Below are 15,279 nucleotides of genomic sequence, written 5' to 3' on the forward strand. Positions count from 1 at the left end.
CCAATTTGGAAACCAATCCACATAAACTACGAACACTAACCAACAACATGGAAACAGTAACAGAAGAAAACGAAAATATCAAATGAACAACACATGATCCTAGGGGGGGGGACTACAAGAAATCTTATAAACTGTACCCCCATCAAAAGAAAAGCGCATTAGTCTCGGCTGACACCAAACAAAATAGTTGTGATGGGTCAAGGTGGATGGAAAAACCGATTAGAGAAAGCAATAATCAGACCTCTACTTGAACAGTGCAGAGAGTACTCGGACATTATGGAGGCTTATTGCCACCTAAATTCCAGTGAAGACTAATGGTTGTTTCCAACGAGAAATCGATGTTAAGCGACTGTTTTGATAATGTAGTTTGGAACGGTTATCGACGGAGAGTATAGAGAATACTGGAAATCTGGGGAGACTTGTTGTCTCCTGGACTTTAGGAAACACCACCGATTTTTGTCAGTGAGTGATGATAACCTGTATGGCAACTCCTAGTGAGCAAATAATAGTATAACAATAATAAAAATAATAACAATAATAATAGTAACAATAATAACAATAACAATAATAATCATAACAACAATAATAATAATAATGATGATGATGATGATAATAATAATAATAATAATAATTTTTTTTACACAGTGATCACCACTTATCAAGGCCCGGAAGCCACTCAGGGATAAGGGTTATTGCAAGTACATTACGTTAGTGTGGAGATTTGATGAAGTGTTTAATTAAGGGGGCGGTTCATTAGGAATTTGTTAACATTGGACTTGAAGACATCCAAGTTGTAGTCCGGAGGGAAGCAGGCAGACGGAACAGAGTTCCACAGGCGTGCAGTTCTAAGAAAGAAGCTTTGTTCATGGAATCCGCGTTTTGATTTAGGCACAGATATAGAGTGGGGGAAATTTTTCACAGTGGATTCAGCTAGACGGGTGTTTTTCGTGAAAGTTTGGCGAGGGGGGAACCAGAGATTGGAGTTCAGACGAGCACCTGCCATGCAAATAACGATAAAACAAGGATAGGCTCGCAACGTCTCTTCTGTGGGGAGAGGTTGCAGGGTAGAGAAAAGGGCATCCCCCACTAAGCCACGAAGTCTATTTTGTACTCTGTCAAGGCAGGATAGGCTTTTTTAGCAGCTCCTGCCCAGATATGGCAACAGTATTCTATCCTTGGACGTACTTGGCTTTTATATAGATAGAGAATTGCATCAGTAGTGAGATATCTTCTGGAGCGGTAGAAGGATCCCACCATCTTTCCAGCGACCTTGGCAACAGACTTAATGTACGTGTTCCATTTCAGATCAGGAGTAAAGGTCCAACCCAAAAGCTTGTCAAACCACGGTGCCTCACCCAGACAAGAGCCATCCATCACAATTGATGCCAGCTGGGGATCAGAGCGTTGATGATGTAAGGATAGGAGTTTGGTTTTGGATGCATTAAAGGTAACCAGCCACATCTTCCCCCACTGAACCACGCTCTCGAGATCAGAGGAGAGAGAATCAGAGAGAACTTTGTCATTTACAGCCTTTGGTGTGTTGCCGTAGATGGTCGTGTCATCAGCATAGATGTCAACGAATGATTTAAGTATGTGTTTAGGGAGGTCATTGATGTAGATCAGGAAGAGAGTTGGGCCCAGGATTGACCCTTGAGGGACTCCAGCATTTATATTGCAGGCCTCCGATTTTTGTCCATCTACCACTACTCTTATGAGCCTATCGGAGAGAAATGATTTAATGATTGAGAAAACATTTCCAGTTATACCGTAGCTGGAAATCTTGTGAAGTAGACCCTTATGCCATACCTTGTCGAAGGCCTTTGATATGTCAAGAGCAATTGCCCTAGAAAGGAAGCTTTTGTCAAGAGATTCACTAATCCTGTGGGATATAACCGTCAGCAAATCTGCGGTAGATCTTGCAGAGCGGAAACCATATTGCGTGTCACTAAGAAGGTTATTCCTGCTGAGGTGGTTGACTATTTCTCTATTTCCTGTTCATGACATCATATCTAATTCTGATTTTTAACTTTCATTATTTCTAAACGATTTGTTAGCAAAATAACTGTTCCATAAACAAATTTGTTTACAACACCTACCTAGCATGAATAAACATTTGAGGATATTAAGAACTTAAAGCATGAAAAACATTCATAAAAATAATGGCTTTAATAATAATAATAATAATAATAATAATAATAATAATAATAATAATAATAATAATAACACTAATAGCTGCTGCTAACGAGAAATCAATGGCAAGCAACTGTTGCGATAATGCAAAGAGGTGGAGAGTACTGAAAATCTGGGGAGATTTGTTTGCACTCAGCTTCCAGTGAACACCACAGGCTGTTTTCTGGGAAAGATCTCCGAAGATCTGTGTGAAAGCTCCTAGTGAGCCAATAATAATAATAATAATAATAATAATAATAATAATAATAATAATAATAATAACAACAACAATAATAACAATAATAATAATAATAATAACAATAACAATAAAAAAATTGTTTAGCTGAAAACACTATCAATAATTCCCCCATCTTTATCTCTGCCTAAACCTAAACGTAGATTCCATGAACAAAGTTTCTTTCTTAGAACTGCACGTCTGTGGAAGTCTTCCATTTGCCTGCTTTCCAGCTGACTACAATATGGTTGTCTTCAAGTCCAACGTAAACAAGTTCTTGATGAGCCGTTCCACTTAAGTTAACAAATTTACCGAATTTCCATTACTAACGATTACTATATTGTCCAATTGACTACTGTACACTCTTTAACCCTTATCCTCGAGTAGCCTTTGGGTCGTGATAAGTGTGGGATGCCTATGTAAAAAAAAATAAAAATAATAATAACAACAATAATAACAATAACAATAACAACAACAATGATGACAACAATAACAAGTAATAGCAACAATAACAATAATAACAATAATAACAACTACAACAATACTAATACTAATAACAATAATAATGATAATAATAACAATAATAACAATAATAATAATAATAACAACAATAATAATAATAATAATAACAATAATAACAACAACAATAATAACAACAACAATAATAATAATAATGATAATAATAATAACGAAAACACATGGACATGGATGCGAAAAGGACATATAAACCAAGAAACTGAATCTCTAATAACTGCAGCACAAGATTACTCGATAAGAATCAACCATATCAAAGCAAGGATCGATAAAACACAAGAAAACAGCAGATGCAGACTCTGTGGACAAAGAGACGAAACGATAAACCATATAGTGAGTGAATGCAGCAAACTGGCCCAAAAGGAATACAAAATCAGGCATGACCAAGTGGGGAGGGCGGTGCACTGGGAATTGTGCAAACGGCTGCATTTTGAGCGTACAGATAAATGGTACAAGCATAAACCCGCAACAGCACTCGGAAACGAGAACCACAAAATCCTATGGGACATGGACTTACAAACGGACAAACCCATCCAAGCAAGAAGACCAGATGTCGTAATAATTAACAAGAAAGAAAATCCTGTCAAATCGTAGACTTTGCTGTCCCAGCTGACCACAGGGTGAGTATGAAAGAAAAGGAGAAACGAAACAAATACACATAACTAGCCAGAGAGGTAAAAGGGATTTGGATGATGAAGAAAATCAAAATAATACCGATAATAATATGAGCACTAGGAACAATTCCGAAAAACATGGAAAAAAGAATGGCAAAAATTGGAATCAGAGGAACAGCTGCAAAAATAGAACGCCTAACGATAATGAAAACGGCTGAAATATTAAGGAAACCCCTTGAATGCGGAGAATAACACAAGATAATATAACGAATAAGCGTTACAGGAAATTAAGAACACCGAAGCTGCAGAACTACATGTTGTACACCCCCATCATGCATCCCCTCCATTGTTTCACTACCGTTCCCCCAATAGAAAAGTGATACCAAAGAGCCGAGAAAGGTCAAGGAGGATGGAAAGACCGAGGAGGGAGCACTGGCCAGTGGACAAGTATGAAGAGAACTGGGATCTTGGGGAGGATTAGTGCCACTCAAGTTCCAGTATAAACCAATGGCCACTGCCAGCAAGAAACCAATGGTAAGCGGCATTTGCGATGATGCAAATTTATTTGCAAATGCTATCGAAGGAGGAGGAGAGAGCTGGACGTCTGGGGAGACGTGTTGTCACTCAGCTTCCAGAGAATACCACAGGTCTTCAGTCAGATCGTTTGCTGACTTGTGTGAAAGCTCCATGTGAGCCAATAATAATAATAATAATAATAATAATAATAATAATAATAATAATGATATAATGATAACAATAACAACAATGATGATAATTTTTCTTTCTTTTTTTTTTTTTTTTTTTTGCTTGTAGGTTAGAGCTGCTCTGGCCAAGAAGGTAAGGGACCACTTGGAAACGAGGACTGTGACAACGAGATACACGCAAGGCTCACCCAGTACCCGACGATCGTCACACGAGGACTACCATCTGGTGGCCTTGCGAACAGCTAGGGTTAGCCCCGGTACTCAGGACAATGTATCCCCTCAGTGGGAGAGCGAGGTTACTGAGTGTGAAGAGTTTAAAGATAAAATAAACAGCCAGTACGCGTAACTATGTCCATCAATAGACAACCAGTTTCTTCCCCTTTTGTAAAAGACAAAATCGCATTTAAAAAAAAGCTTGGATCACACCAATATGTTGTTTCCTTATTCGAGTAGAAGCTTCAGCAAATGGTAGATTTCTTTCCTACTTATATTTATCTCTGTATAAATAGGTATAGAATTTAACATTGGTTAACTCGTGATGAAGCTTCTACTCCAATGAAGAAGCGAAATATCGACCTCCGACATGGTTTACAGTGTGCTATTATATTGCATATTTTGTGGCTTTCCGTTTATTTTTTTAATGTTATCCTCTCTTTCATCATTTCCCTTTATATATATATATATATATATATATATATATATATATATATATATATATATATATATATATATTATGTTGGTGCAAAAATAATGTCGTTTTTGACGTTCAAATATATATAAAGACATTATTTTTGCACCAACCCTGTGTGTGTGTGTGTGTGTGCGTGTGTGTGTGTGTGTGGGGGGGGGGAGAGATACAAAAGGAACAAACCAAGTTATGTATTCATCAACGTTTCGTCTTTATTGCGAGACTTTCATCCAGAGGAAGTCTGGCAATAAAGACGAAACGTTAAGCAATAAATAACTTGCCTTGTTCTTTTTTTATCAATATATTTCGTTGGAATACTTTTTTCATTATTCTCATCATATATATATATATATATATATATATATATATATATATATATATATATATATATATATATGTATATGTATATATGTATATATATGTATATACATACACGTATGTATATTTATGCACACATATATGTGTGCATGTATCTGTATGTATATATGTACATATGTATGTATTTATATATATGTATTCATGTATATATATGCATATGTATGTATATATATATTAATATATATATGCATATGTATGTATATATATATTAATATATATTAATATATATGCATATATAAGCATATATATGCATGTATATATGTATATATATGTGTGTGTACAATTTGTTTCTAAGTATTTTCATTTTATTTAAGATTGTAAGTTATTTCTCTTTTTCTCTCTTATTTTTTCTTCTGTATATATACATATGTACATATATATACGGTAAGCACACACGCACACATGCACACATATGCGCATACACACACTCACACACACACACACATAATGTTATTGAAAATATATGGTGATTAGGTTAGAAAGAATCTTCCATGTTTCATCCACGTAGGGAATCGTTAGGCTAAAATTTGTAGCCATTCCTTGCGTAGAATATTTAGTGTAGCTTAATTTCCATATAGTTTCATAAATTATTGTCTAGCTCTTCTCACGGATTGAGCACTGTTCAAGTAAATATTGAAAATCCATAATAGAATAGTATATCATCGTATAACATTTTACGTGGACACATGTGTGTGTGCGTGCGTGCGTGCTGTTTCAGGAAAAAGAAATGTGAACCAAGCACAAGTTCCGAAACATATTACTTTATTATTTAGCTTAAAAACTAACCTTAACCCTAATCCTAACCCGGCTACGAACGTTTCAGAAATATTATTGTTCCAGTTGTTTTTGAAGACGGCATGACAATGCAAAAAGAAATGATCCTCCTTTAATCTAATCGACGTTGCGAAAATCTCATGAGCTTTCTTTTATCATTAGTTAGGAAATTGTTTTTTCTTCATTTGTTTTTTTTTTTTGTTTTTGTTTTTTTTTAAACATCGAACATAATTATTGCAACGCTGAAAATATAGCTGATTAAAGAAAAGCGTGAATGCAAATTCCCTTACATTATCAAATATTGTTTGGATAACTATTAAGTTACTTAAACTAAATATATCTATGTTTTCTCATTACGTCTTGTTCTTAGTTTCTTTTCTCTATCTATTTCATACATATCCACACACAAAACAGCAATCGCATATATACTGTATTAATAAAATGATATCAATTGTCTCATAGATTTTCAAAAGAAGAATAGCCGAACACTTCCTAAGCGAATCTTTCGCGGTCACCACTTACAGCACTTCCTAAAATTCGTGTTTCGGAAAATTTTATGTTTCATCTCTTCTAAAAAAGTATTACATTTATTCCGAACAAAATGCTTCTCTAAAACAGATATTTACAAACAAAAGCTAGCAAATAGTGTTCACTCTTTATACATTGTTTCCTCTCATTCCCCTCACATCATTGTGTTACTTCCGTAATATTTATAATTGTTAGAGAAATAAACAAGGAACAAACCGAGTTATGTGTTCATCAACGTTTCTCTGGAAGTCTGGAAATAAAGATGAAACGTTGATGAACACATAATTCGGTTTGTTCTTCTTTATTTCTCTATTTTGTTGGAATACTATTTCCATTATTCTCATCACAATTGTTATTACACGACCGTTTATTTCGTTTCTAACCGCATACTAATTCTAACAGCCAACATTACATTTTGGCTCCCTCACACTCTACTGCATCGCACCTTGCGTCCTCGCTGTATTCGAAGAATAGAGGATTATCAAGGGGCTTCACTTTCAGGATTGTGGTGTAGCTATTGATAATACCTTTAACGATTCTTCAGAATATCGGAATAAATTTAAGAACTTTAGACCATATTCAACATGGCATATTATACTGACAGAAATGCATTCGTTATTAAAATAATAGTTTTAAGAAAATAACAAATAGTATATCTTAATCACTACAATATGTTTTAAAATATTTCTTACATATTACGAATAAAAAACGCTTACACTCCGTGTTGCCAAAATAAATGCAAATCAATGAAAACTTCAGTTCACCATTTAACGATATGCAATTACGCACCTACGGATGCCCAGTAGTGCAATAAACAAACATATAATATTCTTTTTAATTTCTATTAACTATTACAAAATATAAAATTAGAAACAATAAAACGAAATATGAATGCTATTACTGCCACCCATAAGATTAAGTATATCGAAAGCTTGTTTCATGACTGAAGAACGCATTTTACTATCATCCACGTAAAAGTTTGTTTTTTTAAAATATCTTTTTTTTTATCTAAATTCATTAGGACTAAACAGATCAACATTGAAATATTTCCACGAAATTTTTAAAAATATCTTTTTTTTTTTTTGCAAACTGCAAAGTTGAATGAATTTTTTTACGCGTTGTGATCATATTTTTCATTCTAAATTTCCTTTCGCACAAAACATTACGTCACTCATTCATCACTTTCAAAGACATTTCTGTTACAAAACCATACAACTATGTATAGGTAAAGATCATAAAACGAAATATTACTGCAATCATTATCATCCATAAAATTAGTAATATCGATATATTGTCTGTTTATTTCCTAATGCATTTAACTAACCTTTCAATATTTGTGAACATAATGTAATTATTATAATAGCTACATTTTTTTATTCAATACTATTAAATGCTTTGAGAAAACTGATATTACCATTCAAGAGATTTTTATAAGTAATTTTTCGAACTAAATATATTTGACTGATTTTTTATATTTTTAACAGTCGTGAAAATATTTTTTTTTACATAAGCATCACCACTTATCAAGGACAAGAGGCGACTCGGGGATAAGGGTTAAAGAGTATACAGAAAAAATGGACAATATAGTAATCGTTAGTAATGGAAATTCGGTAAATTTGTTAACTTATATGGAACGGCTTATCAAAAACTTGTTTACGTTAAACTTGAAAACAACCATATTGTAGTCAGCTGGAAAGCAGGAAAACGGAAGACAATTCCACAGGCGTGCACTTCTAAGAAAGAAGCTTTGTTCATGGAATCTACGTTTAGGTTTAGGCACAGATAAAGAGTGGGGGAAATTATTGATAGTGTTTTTGCTAGACGGGTGTTTCTTGTTAAAGTTTGGCGAGGAGGTGACCATAGATTGGAGCTCAGCCGAGCACTTGCCATGAAAATAACGACAAAGCAGAGACAAACTCGCAATATTCCTTCTAAATTTTTTTCTTCTCACAAAAATATCACATCAGTCTCTTACATATTCTAAAAATCCTAGATAATTGTGACAGGCATGCGTGAAAGCACACAAGACTTCTGTGTCATTGTCTTAGTGAGGCCTACCATACAGCGAAAAATGAGTTCGTCCAAGCCTACAAAAAGTCGACACCAGTGTCGTTCAGCGAGTAACTACCGAGTTTGTTCAATTAGCGTGTCGCTTAAGAGCATATCGGACCGTGTCGACGGAATTGTTCGGAGCCGTGCAGGGTATATCGACGTAATTGTTCGCATCGTGTAGGGTCGTGTCGACGGAGTTTTTCAGGATCGTGTCGGTTCGTGTCAACGAAATCGTTTGGGATCATACCGGGTCATTTCGACGGAATTGTTCGGGATCGTGCAGGGTCGGACTGCATCGGCAACTATATAAAGGTACAAATAATAAAACGAAATATTTCTGCAATTATAATCATCCATAAAATTATTACTTATTGATATCTTGTTTGTTTACTTCATAACCAAATAATGTATTTTAGTGACCTTTCAATTTTTTTTAGAATAATAAGGAGTTTTTTATTTACTCAGCATTCCTATCACATCACGGTTAATCACCTGACGAAGGCCAGGGGAATAGGTGACCGAAACTTCCTGAAACTACAACAATGAAGATGAGGATAAAAGCCCGCAATAAATAAATATACAAATTACTTAAAGGATCCCAATAAATAAAATCATATAAAACAACTTTAAAACACAATAAAAATAACCAAGTAAGTACAAAATGTAATTTTTATTAGCAACGTTTATTTATTGTAGATTTGATTTTTTTCTTTTTTTACTTTTTTTACTTTTTTTTGTTGGCTTCTCTGATAAATTACAAATCATTAAACTTACTTTAAAATGAAGGAATTTTTTTCTTTCTTGATTTTATTTTATTAACTTTCGTAAAAATTATCCAATAATTTTTCAGTGTATGTTTTTGTCAAAAGAAAACATAACAATATCGGACCCACAGAATTCGAATTCGTGCAATGCAAAGCTAACCCCTCTTTTCTTTAGTAGAGAAAAGGAAACATGCATTCAACACCCGAAGAATGTTGCGGGGTGCAGCGACCGAAACGTTGTGCAAATAACATCCAAAAGAATAAGTGTGCGATTTTTTTTTTATTACATTTTTTTTTTACCCCAAACAAGGCACGTTGCCACTTTGGTGTAGGGGTCTACTATCAGGGACCTAAGTTGTAGGGGTACTATGTAAGGAGTTGAGCAGCAATATATCTGTTCACATTACACTTCTGCATGTCAGTACAGTTGGGGTAGCAGGAAACCGGAAGAGAATTCCAAAGTCCTGCAGTTCTGGGGAAGAAGTTATTAGAGTAAAAAAGCTTTCTTACATCTAGGGATCTAAACTGTGTAGGGGTGGGACTTCCCTGCTTGTTGGGTTTTTCGGGGGTATTTTCGTCGATTAATCAAAATAATACAAACATTCACATCTCATCTCAAAAATTCAGAATTGCAATATCGTTTCCATTTTTCAACTAATTTTTCATTGAATTATCTTCGTAATAACAGAAATAAAATATTTTTTATCGCAAAAATTGACCAAAGTTTGACAAGAAAAGAAAATCATGAAACTTCAGTTCGGCATTTTACGGAAACTAACCGGAATATATATATATATATATATATATATATATATATATATATATATATATATATATATATATATATATATATATATAAATTGACGGCTGAGAAAGTTCAGAGGATCACGCTAATGAAATCGGCAGAAATATTAAGGAAAATCCTTGAGTGCGGAAATTAAGATGCATGAGCTACGGGCACAAACTGGACATACAGAAACTGCTACAGAAGTAAAACACAAGGAAGCATCACCTGGAATCATGAAAACTAAAACTGTATAATTGTAATTTACTCCTCCCATGTGTCACTACCTTCCGTCTCACTCTTTCTCGATACATCAAATAAGTGAGGATAAAAGAGGATGGAAAGACCGAGGATATATATATGTATATATATATATATATATATATATATATATATATATATATATAGTCTAATGTAAATAAATACTTGTTGAGCTGTTCTTTGGGATAATCAATTGTCCTTAAGTAATCATCTGCCCATTTATTGTTTTCAATCCCCTTGTGGAGGGGATCATCGTCAATCTGACGACCTCTTTAACCCTTATCTTCGAGTATCCTCCATGATCAGCTTAGGAAGAGAGCAAAACGATGACGTAAATAGAAGAAGAAAAGATGAACGTAATACTAGTAGTATCAGCAAAAGCAGCGCAAGGGAAAACGAGTTAAAGGAGACTGTAAATAAATAAATAACGTAAATAAAAAAGAAGGGGGTAAAATCTTGAAAATGACAGAACATTATAAAAATAGTAATATAAAAGTCGAAGCTAGAAGTAAATGGAGATTCTCATTAATTTATAAAATAGCCGAAGAAGGCCGGAAGGTATAACGACTGAAACATATTATAGATATATTTCTTAACGTTCTTGTACGTGGATCCCTTGAGAAGTTGGATACTCAACCAAGATTTAAGTAATGCTAGTATTATCAGCAGAAGTAGCAAAGGGTAAGGCGAGATAGAGGATTTTGTAAATAAATAAATGACGTAAATAAAGAATAGGGGGAATGTTTTAAATGACAGAGCATTATAAAAATGGTAATACAGAGGGTGGGGCTGGAAGAAGTAAATGGGGTTTCTCGTTAATTTATAATATACCTGAAGAAGGCCGGAAATTACATCGACTGAAACACATTATGAATATTTTTGTTTTCAACATTCTTATAAGTAGATCTCATGGGAAGTAAAACCTTCAACAAAAGATTAAAGTAATACTAGTATTATCAACAGAAGCAGCAACGGCAAGGATAGTTAGAGGATGTTGTAAATAAATAAATGACGTAAATAAAGAAGAAAGGGAGATGTTTTTAAATGATAGAACATTATGAAAATAGTATAAGAAGAAGCAGTATAGAGCAGGGCGATTTAGAGAATGCTGTAAATGAATGACGTAAATAAAGAAGAAAGACGAAATAAATTTTAAATGACAGAACATTATGAAAATGATAATATAGAGGTTGGGGCTGGAAGAAGTAAATATGGCTGTTTATGAATTAATAATATACACAAAGAAGGCCGGATGGTACATCGGCTGAAACAAATATATTTTTGAAACGTTCTCATATGTGGTTCCCTTTGGAACTTAGACCTTCTACCAAAGATTGAAGTAATACTACTATTATCAGCAGAAGCAGCAAAGACCAAGACGAGTCAGATGATGTTGTAAATAAATAAATAACGTAAATTAAGAAGAAGAGAAAATGTTTTAAATGGCAGAACATTATAAAAATGGTAATATAGAGGTTGTGACCTGAAGAAGTAGGAAATATGTTTTTTATGAATTAATAACATACACGAAGAAGGCCGGATGGTACATCTGCTGAAACAAATATATTTTTTGAAACTTTCTAACATAGGGGTCCCTTGGGAAGTTAAACCTTCAACCGAAAAACTTTTTAACTGATTTTAATGAAATGTAAATTACACATAAATGAAACGGACTCAATCCTGTCCATATCACAAAATTAATCATCTTTCTTAAGACCAGGACTTCAGTTTTGTGGGTGTCTTTTCACACACCATTTGACCATATCACTAAATGTCATATTGCTTCTTTTGTCTGATTTTTTGGAACGAGAACTTATTTTAATTTTTCTTTTTTTTTTCTTCGAGCTATTGTCCTTATCGATGTTGATATCTATACTACGTTTCAGCCGATGTACGCTCCGGCCTTCTTCGGATATATTGTTGATTTATTATGGCCCTTGTGTACTCTTGTTCTTAACTTTGAATCCTATATTAATATTTTTATAATGTTCTGTAATTTTTCAAGTTTTTAGCTTTGTTGTGGTGTGTCCACCCTACTGATAATAATGAATTCTTCCACTTATTGTCAAGACAATTTTCTTTATTTATGTCATTTATTTATTTATATCATTCTTTGACTTTTCTTCTCTTACGTTGCTGCTGCTGCTGCTATTAGTGATGTTATATAGAGAACTCCTGAGTTCTTCATCGATTGTCAGGGTTAGACCAAAATATAATTTGTTATGTTAAGAATTATGTTTTGGAAAGATAGTTAGATAGGAATTTTCACAAGAATCGATATTCATGTTAAAATTCTTAAAAATAGAAATGTTTATAGTTTGTGAATTTTAGCTGAGAGAAATAGATAAACAGTAGGCGGGAATGTTGGATCAGACAGCTTAGGAGTTAAGGATGCGTGTTATTTGGAGTATGAAGTAACAGTCAGCTGATTGGAATGTTTAGTCAGTATCCGAGATTCTAGAGAGACAGGCGTACCGGGGTGCTGGAAGTGAGCACAAGCACTGGGAATGGGGTAGAGAAGAAGCGTTTGCAAGAGTTCGAGAGAACTGGAGCAATCAACTTGATTGGGCCAAAGAAATAAAATGTATGTATTTGTAACTGGTGACGTTGTGTATGTCTCCGAAGATTAGTCCCCAAATTAATGTTTTGTGAACTGTGTTTCAGCCACGTATACACTCAAACACATGACGATGCAATACAAATAGGTCGCAAACGCAAATACATATATACACACATGATTATAGATACATGTTAAACTAGTAAAGTATATACATCGGCTATAAATATAATCACCATTCCCCAATATAGGCTGCGTTTAATCTGGTGCCGTTCGAATAAGGTAACGTAACATGTATTGATTTGGTGCCGTCTAACACACACGCGCGCACACACACATACACACACACATACACACACACACAGAAACTCCCTTTCCCTGGTTGAGCTTTTCTATCCTTACCAAAAATGTTTGACAATGAATATATACCCCTCTCCGCTAAAAACATCCCCATTCATCTTTCATCCACAAGCTTACACAGGCTATCAATAAATTCCTCATTAATATTAGATGGAAGGCATACCATTTTGATATGCGCTCCAGAAAACAGTATAAAATCAAAACACAAATCAACCTCTCTTTTCGTATAATTTTCTTCATATAATTATCCACAACCACCTAAAAACTATTTTCAATAATTGTGCTGAAAAGCAAAATAGCGTCCATTCTCAGCTGAACATTTTGCTAACTGCATTTCATTTCCTCTGATGATATGAGCCATTGTTGAAAATCCATGGATTAAGGAAATTAAAATAACCCTTACATATATAGCAATGGTACATTTTTTCTCTCCATTCTATTTCGTCTTTTATTTAAACCAATCTACTACTACTACTACTACTACTACTACTACTCCCTCTATCCTCCCCACTACTTCTTCCTCCTATCCCCCACTTCCTGCCACTTTGCTTTTCTTCTACTCTTCCTCCCACTATCTAAAACATTCAATATGCAAATAAGCAAGTAATATTATCAGTTTTCTGTTATAATAGATAAAAATCTGACCTGTTGCGTGTACGTTGATACATTTTACATGAGATAGATAGATAGATAGATAGATAGAAGGTGCAGCGAAGTAAGTATTATGGTATTCGTTTGATGCACAGTTAAGGATTAATATGAATTAGTATTTAATGTAAAAACAAGCACAAATTTAACCATATTCAATGATCAATTTGTCAGAAAGTACTCATTCTAAGTCAACGGGCTATAAAATTTTGCCCGTTTTTAACAGGCTAAAAGTTCTAGTTTAATGCTATTTCTCTCCATTTCTTCCTTTCTGGCGCTGATCAAATTTAAAAACGCTAGAAAAAAAAAACAGCATGATAGAAACTATTTATAGTATTTTAATTTCAATGAATAAAATGGAAGTACAATAAAAAAAAATATAAATAAAAAAATATTTTCTTTTTTTTGTAAAATAATGTGTAGTAACAAAAGATTTCAGTGTGTGTGTGTGTGTGTGTGTGTGTGTGTGTGTGTGTGTGTGTGTGTGTGTGTGTTTGTATTTTTGGGTTTTTTTTGCAAGAGAAGTTACTGCTTTAAAGTCGTTTTTTTTAAGGGGGCACGAAAGAAATTCATGGAATTTTTTTTTTTTTTTTTTTTTTGTTAAATCCATTTTCATCTGTAAAGGTTAGGGGGTAAATTATTTTTCATGGAAGATTTTCGGTTATCTGTCGGGGATTCCTACGGAGGTACTCTTGGCAAATGTCTCATTGGTGTGTTCCAAACTGATGACGCACCCTAACTGTAAATCTCGAACAATTGCAATTTCGTAGAACTACATGTATATAATCTTTATTATTTGTTTCAATTTCAAGATGTGACTGGGAAAAAGAGTCTCGTCACATAAGGAGGTTCACTACCCACATTGGACAGTCGTGTACTTCTAAGTGAATCCGTCACACGAAATATTTATGTTTTTATGCATTTTCTTTCACATGTTCGACATTCCATACTGCTTCCGATTAATTTCTATTTCTAGAAAATGTAACAACTTTTTCCGAATCTGCAAACCCGCAAGATTCATCGCGATGGCTTTATTAATATGATTTATTTTAATAATTCACGATTCAAACTAATATTTTCTTCCGGTTTATAAACTGTCGTCTGCTCCATTGGTTGAGTGTTCGCCATATTCCGGCAGTACATAAGCTGCTGGTATGCGCCGACGCAATATCTCCAAAAACCGCTTCATTCTTTGCATAAGTACGAAATATTTTTTTAGTTTGACGGAC

The 15,279-nt window shown here is 34.0% G+C and overlaps 1 protein-coding gene across 1 annotated transcript in view; it reads left to right on the forward strand.

Annotated features, from left to right (window-relative positions):
• LOC145247498 (corticotropin-releasing factor receptor 2-like) overlaps nucleotides 1–4,653 on the forward strand; it is a 907,054-nt gene extending 902,401 nt beyond the window's left edge. The window contains exon 13 of the mRNA XM_080109310.1: nucleotides 4,366–4,653. Coding sequence (XP_079965436.1) covers nucleotides 4,366–4,602 — 237 coding nt within the window. The 3' untranslated portion in view covers nucleotides 4,603–4,653. The remainder of the gene's footprint in view (nucleotides 1–4,365) is intronic.
• The last annotated feature ends 10,626 nt before the right edge of the window (nucleotides 4,654–15,279 follow it).

This window comes from Euprymna scolopes, chromosome 25 (assembly GCF_053919585.1).
Source record: "Euprymna scolopes isolate OS-2025 chromosome 25, ASM5391958v1, whole genome shotgun sequence".
NCBI classification, from domain to species: Eukaryota; Metazoa; Mollusca; class Cephalopoda; order Sepiida; family Sepiolidae; genus Euprymna; species Euprymna scolopes.